We start from the raw sequence: 15,422 nt of genomic DNA, 5'->3' as shown, positions 1-15,422 counted from the left end.
TAGTCTCATCGCATCTTGTGTACAGGCAAATTGCTTGTCACTGGAATCTTATCGCATCGTGTCTGGTTAGGACACACGGTGTAATATTTGTTGTTAATGTACATAGATTATGATAAGTCTTGAGGCTGAGACTAACACACATAAAACATACACACTCATTTATGTACTGTGGCAATAATATCTCCAAAAGCCTCAGCCCTGCAGGAGCGACTGCTTTACTGGGGGAACGTGAGATGGATCATGAAGCGGTAGACAATGACCTCACGCTTGGAGAAACAAAGATGTGGGGTTATCCCTCAGGATCAGCCCCAGTAACGCGAGACACAGATTCACCTTCATGCCAATTTATAGACTCTCTAAAACCGCTGCCCTGAACTACACTGTGTGCAGAACCACTGTGCCCTCATTTCTCTTTCTATCTGCAAAAAATAGGAAGGGAGTGATATAAAAACCTACATCCAGAGATAGATGAATACTACAAGACGAGAACCTGGGAGAGGAAAGAACTGAAGGGCCGAGATGAAATAATTAGCGCAGTGAAAAAATTAAATTCTAATTTTACTATGTATTTCCAAACATGTTTAAACTAGTGTTATTCTAGTGTGTGTGTGTGTGTGTAACAGCAATGTTTGATTTACAAACAAATTTTGAATCACATTTCTTCAGTTGAATCAGTTGATCCAGTTCGTAAAGCTTCTGAATGCTACTGAATGATTTCAGATAACTTGGAATATAGCACACAAGTTATATGGATAATTTCTGATTATACTTTTATTGTGCTTATGTCCTTTTTGAACATGGAAAGCCTCAGTTCCCATGGGGACTAGTTGCATGACAAAAAACAACTAGAATAATTCTCCTTTTGTGTTCTACAGGAAAAAAAAGGTTTGGAACAGCTTGAGGGTGGATAAATAATAACAGACTTTTCTTTTATAGGTGAACTATCCCTTTAAGAAAAAAAAGAGAATATCCGACTGGGCATCCAAGTGTAACAGAAGCCATATGGCCATTACATAAATGTGGCAGTCTCACTTCAAGTCCCTCGAAGGCTAGTTTCAGCATACATTCTCTGTATTTTCTGAATGAGACAGCGCAGAAAACAGCCAACATCTCCTGTGCACGGCTCTCATACTGATAGTTCCCGTGACAAGAACCTCTAGCCTGAGGGGACAGTCTATTACTAAAAGCGTGTTTCTCTCACAGACAACTAAGCAAGTGTGAGTTCTCTCTCAAGTGCTATTCAATATTTCTAATTTATTTATTTTTTAGTAAAACATTGTAAAAAGAGATTTTAACAACTGTTTGATCAAAATGCTAATTATGTATCGATCTAAAAAAAAAAGAGCTATTTCCCTCTTGATCTAGTACTCAATAATCATTATTGCAGCTGTAGGCAGAAGTATTGTAGAGTGTTACTGGTTTAAAAATGAATTTGCACATGATCCAACTATATTAAATTTCACTGGGATCCACAGTGACCCAAGCTACTAGAGACTGAATAATAAAACCTGGTTCAGCTCATACTGGTGCGACACAATAAAGTGATAAGCAACAAATGCTATTCATGTAAAAATGAGTTTTTGTTTAAACCAGCCACAACACAGTAAAATCTCATTAGATCAGAATCTCACTCCAGTTGCCAGTTTGCCAGTGATGCCTTAAAAAGCCTTATAAACATATTCAAACAGTGAAAGAGAGAGAAAAAGGATAATGCTAAACATCAGATTTTTTTCCAGTACACTGAGAAACAAAAAAAGAAAAGAAAAAAACTCAGCATCTGCCAAAAAGATGGACAAATGTCCCACATATTGTACCAGAGTTGTATTTGTCACAAGGCAGGAATAAGAGAAAAATGGACAAAAATTCACAGATGGCAGCATTTGGAACTCTGTATGGAGACATGCTGTCTCTAAATGTTCAGTTCTCTTAATGTCTTGTTCAGTTATTAAAAGCATAATGTGTTGAACTTGTTCTTTAGTGGAAGGTCAGACAGTTTGCAAGGTAAGCACTCTTTACTGTGATAAGCGCTGATACATCCATCACAAATAATGAGGGTATTTACCAGTGTTATTTTAATACTATTTGTATACTATTATAGTAAGCTATTTAATAATATATATATGTTATTTTTTTGTTTTCATTTAAATTTTTTTTTAAGTTTTATGAATTTTGTTGAGTGCTTCTGTCATTTTTATTAGTTTAATTTCTATATAGCTTTACTTTACTTTTTAGTAATATTAGTATTTCAACTTTTTCAATTTACTTTTTTAACTTTCCTAATTTTTGTTTATGTTTCAGTTTTTCGTCGAAAATGTGTATTTACATTACATTTCAGTTTTATTTTAAAGGGGACTTATTATGCCCCCTTTTTTAAGATGTAATTTAAGTCTCAGGTGTCCCCAGAATGTGTCTGTTAAGTTTCAGCCGAAAATACCTCACAGATCTTTTATTATTCCATGTTGTAAATACCAAATTTTGAGTGCATGCAAAAACATGCTGTTTTCGTGCATGTGTCTTTAAATGCAAATTGGCTGCTGCTCCCCGCCCCCTTTCCAGGAAAGTACTTCCTTCAACAGCTCCTTCCTGCATCGGATACTCTGCCAAATACTAACAAAACATCTGCTTGGTTTTGATTATCATCTGTATCGCGATCACGCTCACGGTCATTGCAGTTCTTCTTCATCATGAAATGATGAAAGTTTATTATCTGCATGCGTTTTAAAGCTATATCAGTTTAAACTTCTAATTTATTGTTTTCTGAACACACACATCTGAAGAACACGCACAGAAAGCTGACTGTCAGAAGGCATGTCTTGTGAGTATTAAACTAACTTCTCTTTTATGTCTTATTGTGTTTAAACTGTCAAATACACACAAGGTTATGTAAAAAAAAAAACACACAAAGTGTCTGTGAACGTAAACAGCAGGGACAGAAATCGCATTTGTTTAGATCTTTGGTGCAGAAAATGAAAACATCTTGTTTTATGAGACTGTTGAGGCTTTATGGAGATTATAAAAAAGGATTAGGTGGATTTTTATCATTATAGGGTGGTTTATGTTCAAACAGCATGTAAAAGTAAATTTTGCATATGTCCCCTTTAAAGGCCCACTGAAGTGTCTTTGAACGCGCAGCTTTATGCTGCCTTCACGTGCTATCAGAAATTTTAATAATTCCCACTTCTGAAATCGTGATTATGAGCTCATCGCATTTAAGTTTCTAAATGAGAGGGCGTTCATGTGCAATTTTTACCTAGGAAATTCATATTTCAACAATTCCGAAAGCACGTGAAGGCAGCAATATTCACCGTGTTGATGTAATTGTCAATGAAACAAGAAGACAAGGTGGGTTATATCTAGAAGCCCCTCCCCTTTTTAAAAAATAGCCAATAGCGTTTCGCCTAAATCACAACTCGGCCAGAGCAATTGAGCTCGTAAAACCCAATTTGCCTAATAATTTCAGTTTTAAAAACAGTTTTTCCTCCCAATCTCCTCCATATTGCTTTAAAATATAGCATTGTTTAGAATTCAAATATGTCTGAACGTTTTGTGGTCTGTGCCGACTCGCGCGTATGATCTGCTCTATGCTCTCATGTCTCTGGACCGGAGTAGACTGTGCTCACGCTGTGGCGGTTCACGTGGCGTGAAAGCGGACTTCATTCGCGTCAATGGAAAGCGTATTTACACTGTCTGAATCATTCCCTATCCTCTATATAGTGCACTATGTGCCATTCACCATATAGAAACTAGTAAATGTGTGAACAAATGACAGATTTCAGCCGCAGCTTCAGCGTCTGTTAATAGTGTAGGAGGGGGCGGGACGTTTCAGATTCTAGAGAGCATTTGATTGGACAGAAGATTTGATGAGAAACTGAAGTCGGCAGTGGTGTCATGAAAATCCGTGATCCATTTAGCGGAAGTGAGAGACTGTTTGTTTTGGGACTTATTCATAACCTTAAGGCTAACATATTCATACTAAAAGCTAAAAAAACCTTTAATTTTGATTTCTTTAATTACTGAAAACAGTAATAGTTTTAGTTTTAGTTAACATTAACAACACTGGGATTTACATTGTCATTTCATGTGCTTTTATTGAATGAATAACTATCCGGTTGTGAAAAAATACCAAGTTTACATGCCTTCCAAGAAGCATTTAAGATGAATAGCATTTAACACAAAAGAGGTGGTTTGGATGCATGTAAGCCAGTTGGTTTAGCCAACATAAGTAAACTTTCCTCATCCTAAATATCTACATCAGTATATGAGTCAAGAAGTAACTACGTGTAAATAGGCCAAGTGTTACACTTGATAAAAACTGCATTGCCACTGTAAAAGTCAGCATATCTTGAATGTAGATGTTTACATATAGATGTAGATTTTTGTATTTGGCATACTGACAATATTAGGCCTACTGCTCTACATTAGAATAATGAAAATGTGTCAGACAGTGTGAATGGAAAGTGCATTGTGTGAATTTAAAGTGGTGTCGTCCTGTGGCAATTCCTTTTGATATGCAGAGGGTATTTCTCAGCACTTGGCTCGAGACATCAAGGAGAGTGCTGGAAAGACCCCCACAAATTTAGGAAGAGTGGTTTCCCTCAGTAAGCATTCTGGCAGGAACAAGCGGGAGGGAGCGATGAAGACACTGCCAGCACTTTTCACTCTGAATTTCATTTCGGAGACTGAATGGGCTACAGCAGATGACTATAGATCAGCAGTCACTGAACCGTCCGTTTAGCTTCAGTCATCGCATTTTGAGCTGCTTTGTAGTTGTGTACCCCATGTTGTACACCGAAAACCGTCAATGCGTATTAAAGCTAAAGCTGTCATGCAGTGCTCAATGCGCTGTCCCAGGTACTGGCTACACCATAGAAATGGAATACGCGAGTAGAATGGAAATTACCATGACAAAGGGAGTCCTAAAATAGGTGGAGCTTAACAGCCCAGACGTTTGTCTCACTGTCTACAATCATTGTGCAACTTATACAATGATATATTGTATAAAGGAACTTCTATGGAAAAATTAGCAATCTGTTTGACTGTTTGTCTTGCCGTAAACATAAATTATCAGTTGGTACCCCTAGTACATACCTTTAATACCTTTAAAATATAAAACTAAAGTTTTTATCACATAATAATCTATATTAAAGTAGTAAATATTTACATTTTTTGTCAGTCAATACTGATCCTAACAGAAAGCACTAAGCATTCATTTTGTGCTTACGTAAGTGTAAATATGTGTCTGAGTAACTTGTAACGTAACGTTCTTATTGAAATATTATTTGAAAAGGCTGTTGAAACATGTATCAAAACTGTTTAGTAGGCCTGTACAGCTACTAGCCTATTAAAGTCAGCATGAAAAGGAAGTTGCGATCGTCTTTTATTCCCTATTGTGACATTTAGCGAAAGTGAAACAGCTTCTCAAATAAGAAGAAAAAAGTAATGTAGGAATTGATTGGATTGTTGGATCATTGTGGTTTGCTATTGCAGTGATCTCATGTGAGTGACAGGTTGTCCAGTCCCGCCCTCGCGCCAGCAAACACGTCATCAGAGAAGAGAAACTATGCTGCTGGCGCAAGAAGGAGGGGAAGTTATTTTGATTAAAGAATATGAAGTAAAAAAAAAGATGTGTACGGATAAATTATTTATAATAGCCAACATATTGCTATATTATTTTTGATTTCATGGTGACTTAAAAGCCTCCCTCAACTTTTAGGATTTGGGTCAAGCCTCAGTTTGAGAGTTATTATTTAAACCCCCTAAAGGTCTAAGTACTCCTGTCTTATTCTTGAATTTCAATTATTTTTCTACTTTGAAGATCGTCAGTGTCTTTATTCAGGTGTGAGTTATCATCCAGATCACCGATGGAACGTGGACAACGTTGTCACGTGGTACCTGTTACTTTTCTCAGCGCTGGTAGGACGAACCAATCACAGTCGTTTGTGATTACAAAATAAGTTATTTTATTTAGCCTTTGTACAGCGATTGCTGTAACCGCCTTCCGTTTATATTACAGATGTAGAATTGTTGGATTTTATAGTTTTAAAAAACTATACATTTTTAGCGTAGAAATGTTCTTAATGCACTAAAATTTGAATGCGGTTCAATGGAGAATTTCGGCTTTGTGAGCCACCGAGCGCCCCCTGGAGGAAGTATACATTATGTCCCATTGATAATAGTGACATATGCCGTCCAATGGGCTCACGCAGTCTTCTCATGTCGACTTTCTGCGGCAAGTACGGAGTTTAGATCCAGTGCTGTTCTGGACTGATGCAGGAATAAAGACGGCAACCAGTCGTGAATGTTAAACACATAGACGCCGACTTATAAGTTTAAAAATCTTGCGAGTAAATGGGATTCAACGTCTTCCGAACAGAATGTAAAGAATTCCTTGAAGGATGTGGGGAATTAAAGGCTCGTGTGCTGCGCTGTTATTGTTGTTTTTGGCTTATATCTCCGTGTCCTTGGTTTACGCCGGTAAGTTTGCGTGATTGTATTCATTTAGACAGAAATGTCATTATTATATATGGACATTATTGGGCTTTTGGGCAAGACAGAGAAAAAGACGCGAGACCTTGTTACACAATTTTTGCATGAATGAACAGAATGGCAACAGTTTATCTTTTAACTACAAACAATATGCATGGTAAAATGCATTCTGATATGTTCACATTGGTAGAGAACAGACAGGTTGCGGGTATGAGATGAATAAATGATGCGCTACTACCTGTTCAGCCCTCCATTGGGGAGCACAAGACGCTCGTGGGTTTCCACTGTTCATTCAGACTGCATGTAAATGCTGTGAACAATTCATGTGATCGTAATTGATTCTATTCACAGAGACAGTAGAAACCTGGTCGGTAGACAGAAATTAGGCAGTTTGAATGCATAATAGATCACATTTGAGAGCTCTGGGGTTGAGGGAATTTGTCTGGATGCATGCAGACACATTATAGTAGGCTACTGAATTCATTTGTTAAATGGCAAATGATCTGATAACTAGTACAGCTAAATAACTACAGCAGAATAATGATTACTTTGTCAAGGTCACAAATCCATCCCCTTCAATCGTATTTGCATTTATCTTTCTCCATTAATTTAACCTTTCAAAGCAATATATCATTTAATAGCCTATCAATGTGTTGAATTAGTATGTTTTTTTCCTCTGGCCTATATATAACATAGCAATCAATGCATTTTGTTTATTTTAAATATTTTTAAAAGCTTGTTTCACTTATATAAAAAAATATATACAAATAACAATATTAGATTGTTGGTGATATCATTTGTTGGATGGTTCAGCTTTTTTCTGTTATCTTGTTTTAAAATACTGTTAGTTAGACAACTTGGAAAGGATTTAGAATAATAATTTACCTTTTTAAAAGTGCTGTATAACTCAGTTTCTCGATATAAAGGCTGAGATATAGAAAATAAAGTGTCAATTCTTTGAATGACAAATGAAAACCAATGACTACCACAATTAATGCACATTCATCTTTTTAAATTCAAATACGTGTCTGTAAACACTGAAGTATAAAAAGCATTTTAGGGTGCATGAATGCAATGGCAAATGTAAATTAAAATATTCATAACTGGTCCTAATGAGTAAGTTTTCAGCAGTTTGGTCCACATACAGTACACATACAGGAATGAAAATGAGTGCGTCACCTGACATAAAAATGATAAAAGTGAAAACTATCAGCAGTAATTTGAAATTACTTTGAATTATTATTCACTAGATGCCGTGCTGCTTGCTATATGTGGATGTGTAACACCAAATATGCACCGCTATTATTGTCATGATTGTACAATGTAGACAGATTTGTTGATTATATAATGGATCAGAGCACTGAATGTTGTGTTCCTTGCTATGTGTAATATATAGATTAAAAACATTAATCAGCTTTGTGTTTTTAAGCAGCAAATGGCAATTCTGCTGTCATTTTCACCCAAGCCAGAGACATTTATACACTGTCCAAGTTTGGAACTGTTCGCCAAACACTTACCCCATCCCCCCGTTTTGCTTACCAAGACATAATCGGCTCTGATCATCAGCTCTTTTTAAACAATCAAAAGAAAATTACATTAATCTAATGATAAATCGGTGCATCTGTAATAATAGCCATAAAAAAAAAACCTATAGGACTTATGCCGTGTTCCATTTACCTCTGAGGAGGGATGTCGTAGCTGGGAATGACGTCACACCCGAGTTGGTCACATTTCAGTAAACAGGTCAGTAATCTACAATGGCGTCGTCCAAGCAAACCTTAGTTGCTTGCTCTTTCGGAATAAAAATACATAAAAAAGCGGTATTTTGCACAGATCTTCTGCATTATCATGTCTACAAATAGAGTGTGCACCACTGAATTTATTGAGACACAGACAAACAGAAGTAGTAATAAACAGTATTACTACTGTTTCACTATGGTTGATGCACTGAGCAGCCATATTGGATTCTGAGGTCGGGGTTGTTGTGCTTCCACCGAGTTTCCTAGTCGCAACTCTGACTTGAGGGAGTGTTCCAGTCAAAAGTTCCTTCTCGAGACTAGGACTTTCCCACTTCAGAGGACAAATGGAACGCACCATTAAAGTTGGCATAAAATGGAAGTTTCTTTCCTATTATGACATATATATCCAAGTGAAGCTGCTTTTCAAACAAGAAAAGATGTTGGGCGGGATTTCATGGTGACTTTAAATGTATGTTTTTCTAGAGGAAATTACCTGTAATTTCATTCTATAACAGTTGTTTGGTGAAGGAGGGTAGTCTTCCATTTTTTCACATCAGTAGATTATCTGCAATCTGAAAATTATTTACTAATATACTAGTGTAGAAATACACAACAAAGGCTCTTTTATCATAAAAGTTACTGTGAAGTGATATGGCCATTCCTTATATCTATAAAGACCATTCCATATATCTGTTTGTTGAAATAAGAGCGCAGCGTGTGCTACATGATTACGGTGCTATTCCGAGCTGCTAATGTGTAACATTATGTCCAGATTAACTGTTAGACAACACACACAAACAGACACTAATTAAGCAAACCGAACCATTTTCACTCTGCTTTTCTCTTTTATGTTGTCTAGAAAAGCAACAAAGCCTCTGTCCATACGTCTTTATACTGAGGCACTGGCAGTGATGCAGGACGGAGGAATATTAATGAAGAGAGCAAGTGACATTTCCACACCATTATGAAAAGAACACTGTTTCAAATACCCTGTCTAATACAGAGGAAGCAGGTGAACCAAACATGTCAGAGAATAACTGATCAACTTTAGAGGCTGCATGATGGTTTAGTCTTATTACAGGCCTGTTGTGTTTTGTTATGACGCTTGTGATGAAAGGCAGAGGTGCCCACGCAATGTGCAACGTGGAGTTCCTCGCTCCGAGCTCTCACATGTTTGTTTCATCTGACTGTGTCAGGCATCTCATCAAAGCTACAGGAGGACATTGTGAATATTTTATGAGTCTGAGGTTGTTTAGTGGGTCCATTTGGCCCTGTGTATTGCATATTAGAGCAAATCTATCAGTTTATCACTCTGAGATTCTGTTTTTGAAGCATTAAAGGGTTAGTTCACCCAAAAATGAAAATTGTGTCATTAATTACTCACCCTTATGTTGTTCCACACCCGTAAGAACACAAATTAAGATATTTTTGATGAAATCCATGAGTTTTTTTATCCTCCATAGACTGCAATTTAACCACCACTTTCAAGGTCCAGAAAGGTACTAAAGACATAGTTAAAACAGTCCACGTGACTGCAGTGGTTCAACCTTAATTTTATAAAGCGATGAGAATACTTTTTGTGCGCAATAACAAAACAAAAATACTGACTTTATTCAACAATATCTTCTCTTCTGTCATTCTCCTACGCAGTTTACATTCAGCACTTCCAGGTTCTACGTCAGAACGCCGACTCAGAATTAGTCGACGCTATTCACGTGAGCAGCACGACTCATGCGTGTGATGCTGACGCAGGAGCAGTCGATAATTGCCAATAATTGCTGTCTATATGGAGGATAAAAAAACCTCTCGGATTTCATCAAAAATATCTTAATTTGTGTTCCGAAGATAGGTCTTACGGGTGTGGAACAACATGGGGCTGAGTAATTAATGACACAATTTTTCTTTTTGGGTGAACTAACCCTTAAAGAGGATGTCAGTCATTGTCAATAAATTAGTTGTTATTTGTCTTATTAAGTGTAGTTTGATGAGGCACATGAAGCCTGAATTGCTCAGAGGATTGGAGTTGTGATGCAGTAGTTAATGCATAGAGTATATATTAACACACTGAGCTATAGTGCCCAGGTCAGACTCAAACCTGCTTTGGCTGCTTATGATGTTTTATTTTTATATTGCGAACATATTTGTATCCCTTAATTTTTTTTCCACATTTTGTTATGTTGCAGCCTTATGCTAAACTGCTTTAAAGGACTTCTTTTTTTCACATCAATCTGCACTCCATACACCATAATTACAAAGCAAAAAAACTGTAATAATTAAGACTTCTTAATGTTTTTGTCTCTTATGCTCACCAAGGCTGCATTTATTTGATCAAAAATACAGTAAACAGTAATATATCAAAATGTTATTACAATTTAAAATAACTACTTTTAAAATAAGTGGGGGTTTTTTTTGGAATATATTTTAAAATGTAATCTATACATGTGATGTCAAAGCTGAATTTTCAGCATAATTAGGCCTACTCCAGTCTTCAGTGTCACATGATCCTTCAGAAATCATTCTAATATGCTGATTTGGTGCTCAATTAGTAGTAATGGTTCTTATTATCAATGTTGAAAACAGGTTTTGATACATTTTTTCCAGGAAAATAGAAAGGTAAATGAACAGCATATCTTATAAGCAATACAATACTGTAAAGTCAGCCATGTGCAAATTGGACAGTAGGAAAATGTCTTTGTGCTGGTTAGAAAGCTTGATTAAAGGCACAGTATGTAAGTTTCACCGCTAGAGGTCGATTATTCAACACAATAACAAAGGTGTAGTTTGATGATGCCGTGAATGAGCGTGGAATCATGGGAGTTGTTGTCTTCGCCTCCACAGCTGATGGAAAGGAAAGCAATCCGACGAGACTTAGGCAGAAATCATGGTCATGCATGAGCTAATGTATTAAAGTTTTATTAATGTTGCTGTGGTATGAATCAGGGTAGGGCAGAGAGCCTGTGACATTTTGCAATGCTGTTTTTATTATGCTTATATGCCGCAGTTGGCCACTGAGCTCCTTTCATTTTATGTTTATTTTATGATTAAAGTTACGTTTAACATCCGTCTTCTTCTTTCCTGAACATGAACTTTGTTACAGTTACGTTTGCTGACTTAAATTCACATTATTTTATTTAATTCTATTGAAATAAATTAAAATTGTGGGGTAATGCAGCACTGTTTTACTTGGTCAAAACAATCATACTAATAATTTGTTTGAGTGTGTTGAAAGTTATATTATAATGTCACTCTGCGTTCGCTTTGTGGCTGGTATGAGACACTTGTTGCACTTTGCTAGATCGATATATCATTATTAAAAGCTGGATGAATTGTGTTGCTAAATGGCAAGCAATTCATTTTAAAATATGGTGGATAAAATGCTGTATTACTGTTACTAAAAATGAAGCTCATTCTGATAATGCTATGTTAGCCACTTGACAAAATAGTGTTTTCTCTGAGGCATGGTTACCCACTGTAAATCAAGAAAACAAGTGATTCAAACAATAAGACGAGCCGTGTTGAGCTATATAACAATGACTAGTTTTCTGTCGATAAAGGTATCCAAACAGTTGCTCACCTGTCTAATAAAACATAATATATTAAAGCGTCTTTGATGTTTCCAAGCCGAAAATCGAGGGTAATGCGGATATTTATGATTTTTCTGGATTTAAACATTGTTGGAAACAACACAAGTCAACAAAATAAATAACACTGTTTTGGTGTTTTTAGGATATTTTAATCCAAAAATCTTACATATACTGCCTTTAAATGTGTTAATATTTGTCACTGTATTTTTTTATTTTATTTTTTTAATTAATCACATAAAATTAGCATGGTAGATACGCACTGCATGATATTACTCTCACACAAAATATTGTCAAAAGTATCCAAAAATAAGAGGAGGTCAGGTGGGGCGCAGACTCTAAGCTAAGATGTTATTAAATGCTGGAGGGGAGCAGTTTGCATCACTTCCTCTGAGTTCAAGACAGGCCATGGGTCTGTGGATCAGAGACTGGGATTTGAATCTCAAGGGTGTAATATTCTCAGTCTAGAGGTCATCCTGAGCTGTGAAACCACTTACAGAATTCAGGCAAAACTGCCTCCTGTCATCACTGAATTGTTTATCAGAGGCTCAGTTTTTACTCTCCATAAGGGAGCTTTGCTAAATTACTGTACTGTACTTCCTCACAGGTCAAGGAAGTAATGAAATATCTGGCTTAAGCTGCTAGTTTCCTTTTTTTCCCCTTTCTATTTTTTAAGCTTGCATTAAGCTATTTTTGTACCATGTGCTTTTTTTTTTATATCAAATTCAGACTCATGATCTGATTTTAAAAAGCTACAGTACCTGATGGCCTTATAAAACAAAACAAAAAATCTTTGTCTACTAAAAAAATCTTTGCATTTATTCTGAAACTAAATGGCATCAAATTAGCTTCAGGTTACTGTTTACATTGTGACAGACCCTCAGCTCCTGACCAGAGTTTACCCCAATAAATATCCCTCTAAGTTTTCCTGTGGGACAGCAGCGCTAAGCTAGATATTTACGAGGACTGCCATGTCCAGGGACTGAGGACGCAGTCAAGCTAAGCCAGGAGATTCACCTCATAGCCTTGGCTCCCTAAATCATGGCTGCAGGTCTAGGTAATGGGTATCACCGGACCACCGCTGCCCACCTGACTGCACACTCCTCAGTCACAAGACAACTAGAATGCTCTTGCTTCCTACAAGGGCGACTAGCAAACATGGTCAATGTGACATGTTGAAAAATGAATCAAATTAACTTTTCCAAAGGGCCAGTATTCCTAAGCAGTGCTCATTGCAAGATTACCGGTTGAGTGAATGCCCTGAAAGTCTATACATTCAAAACACGTTTGTCTCCGCAGACAGGCTAATACACTTTAGGTCTGGTGTCTGGCTGCAAGCCAAGGACCTATAGAACATTCACATGAAGCCCATTACCAACTGATGGGATCCAGAAAGACTAAAACTTCTGCCTGTCCTGAGGTAACATTAATGCACTGTATGTGTTAACATCATGTCTGACACCTCAACTCTTCAGTGGTGGTAACAAATATATTCAAGGCAGCTTGACCTTCTTCATTTTTAAGAGGGTGATTTAAGTTGAAAGGCATTGCCAGTGAGCCCTGGTGTTGAAGGAAAATATCCAAATAAAAGACAAATTATAAAACACATCTCATCATTAAAGGTGAAGTGTTTAACTTCTGCGATACTATATAGAATAATAATGATTTTTACCAAATTTGTTTAACAAATACTCTATAATACTCTTATATTTTCTCAGAACTTCAAACTGGAAACATTCAAGCAAACACCTCTAAAAGGAATAGTTACCCTAACATAAAACCATGTCATTCCAAACCCTTATGACTTTCTTCCATGGAAACCAAAATAAGAAGTTTAGCAGAATGTTCATGCTGCTCTTTTCCATAAAAATATACAGTCACAAGGAGCTGAAAATAAGAACCCAATAGAGAAATTTCTGTCATTAAGTACTCACCTTCATGTCATCCCAAACCGGTAAGACCTTTGTTTGTCTTCGGAACACAAATTAAGATATTTTTGATAAAATCCAAGGGTATCTGATCCACTAGGCAGCAACGACATTGCACCTTTTGTGGTCCAGGGGACAAATGAATTTGTTGAATAAAGTCGTTATTTTTGTTTTTTTTGGGCACAAAAAGTATTCTCGTCGCTTCATAATATTAAGGTTGAACCACTGTAGTCACATTGATGGTTTTAATGATGTCTTTAGTACCTTTCTGGACCTCAAAAGGTGCAATGTCATTGCTGCCTATGTGTGGATCACATACCCTCGGATTTCATCAAAAATATCTTAATTTGTGTTCCGAAGACAAACGAAAGTCTTGCGGGTTTGGGACGATATGAGGGTGAGTACTTAATGACAGAAATTTAATTTTTGGGTGAGCTAAACCTTTAACACTTTGCAATCGTTGTTGTAAGTGATGTTGGTCAGTTCCTTACACAAAGCTGTTGCCTGACTTCAAACGACCAGTGTTATTTTAGTATTATTTATATACTATTATATTATCTATTAATGTTTTTATATTTTCAGTTTTAAATTTTTGCACAACAAGATTTCTTGAACCATGAATTCTGGGATGCGAATGAACCCCACAGGCATCAGTAAACTACTAAGTTATGTTTCTGAATGCATGTTCCATTACTCCCCTATTTAAAGTGTTATGTATGACTGTTCCAAACACATCCTGCCCAATGGGAAACATATTGTGTCCTCAGGGATGACTGGCTTTCTCTGTCTGCCATCCCCTTTAAATACATTATTTCCCATCTGCAGGGTGTGAATTTGTTACATTGTGATGGATGACGTTAAGCAGACAACCATTTCACTCTGTAGTCAACAAACATTACTGATGATTAGATCTTCACGCACCGATTTAAGCAATGGCATATTATCATTCTGACAAGAGATGACACACAACACAACTTCTGACAACTTCGCTGCAAAATATTTCCATTTAATTCATGAACAAAATGCCCAATGGCCAAGCAGCGGCTGGCATTGTGTATTCTAGGCTGTGCCAGGCCATTTTCTTTGTTTGATGACCATCAAAGACAAAGAGGCTGGTTCAGATAACAATCTAAGAGCTCCCACACAGTAAATAAAAGTAAAGAGCAGTGGAAATATTGATCTAGAGCAAACATAGAGCTGAGCATCAGTGCAATTCCATCAGCCAAACCGCACTGTTTATTTCGGTATTAGAAAAAAATAGCTAGAGAATGGCATGACAAAGAAGTTACGAGACAGAATGAACCATTTGGGGTGAAAATAATTTTGTACTTGCATCATAATTCATGATTTCACCAAGTGCAACATGTCCCTGGATTAACATCTTTGTTGATCCTGGAACAAAATTCCAATCAACCAATCAGATGTGAGGGTTTACATTTTATGTCAAGTTTACGCTTACAACCAGGGTTAGGTGCTTTTACATCAGTGTTATTTATCTATCATTTCCCTCTAATTTTAGGGATAAGTTATGGGTAGGGTTAGGTTTATGGGTAGGGATAGGACTAAATTTTCGGATAGGAATGTTGTTCCAGGATCAACAAAATATGTTGTCTTACTTGACAAAATCACGGTGACCCATAATTCATAATTTAACACTTGCATGAGAATATTTTAATAAGAACGTAATG

At 36.7% G+C, this 15,422-nt stretch overlaps 1 protein-coding gene across 3 annotated transcripts in view; it reads left to right on the top strand.

Annotated features, from left to right (window-relative positions):
• Positions 1–2,671: 2,671 nt before the first annotated feature.
• Positions 2,672–15,422, top strand: part of fndc5b (fibronectin type III domain containing 5b) — a 33,643-nt gene continuing 20,892 nt past the window's right edge. The window contains exons 1-2 of one of the 3 annotated variants that reach the window (XM_051872353.1): positions 6,195–6,474; positions 9,085–9,237. Coding sequence is in view for 2 of the 3 variants with exons in the window: in XM_051872351.1 (XP_051728311.1) it covers positions 6,396–6,474 (79 nt within the window). In the remaining variant the exon portion in view is untranslated. Of the gene's footprint in view, positions 2,816–6,194; positions 6,475–9,084; positions 9,238–15,422 lie in introns of those variants that run through there. The other 2 variants (XM_051872352.1, XM_051872351.1) reach the window with 2 other exon arrangements.

Source organism: Ctenopharyngodon idella, chromosome 19 (genome assembly GCF_019924925.1).
Source record: "Ctenopharyngodon idella isolate HZGC_01 chromosome 19, HZGC01, whole genome shotgun sequence".
NCBI classification, from domain to species: Eukaryota; Metazoa; Chordata; class Actinopteri; order Cypriniformes; family Xenocyprididae; genus Ctenopharyngodon; species Ctenopharyngodon idella.
This window is presented reverse-complemented; position numbering and strand designations above follow the sequence as displayed.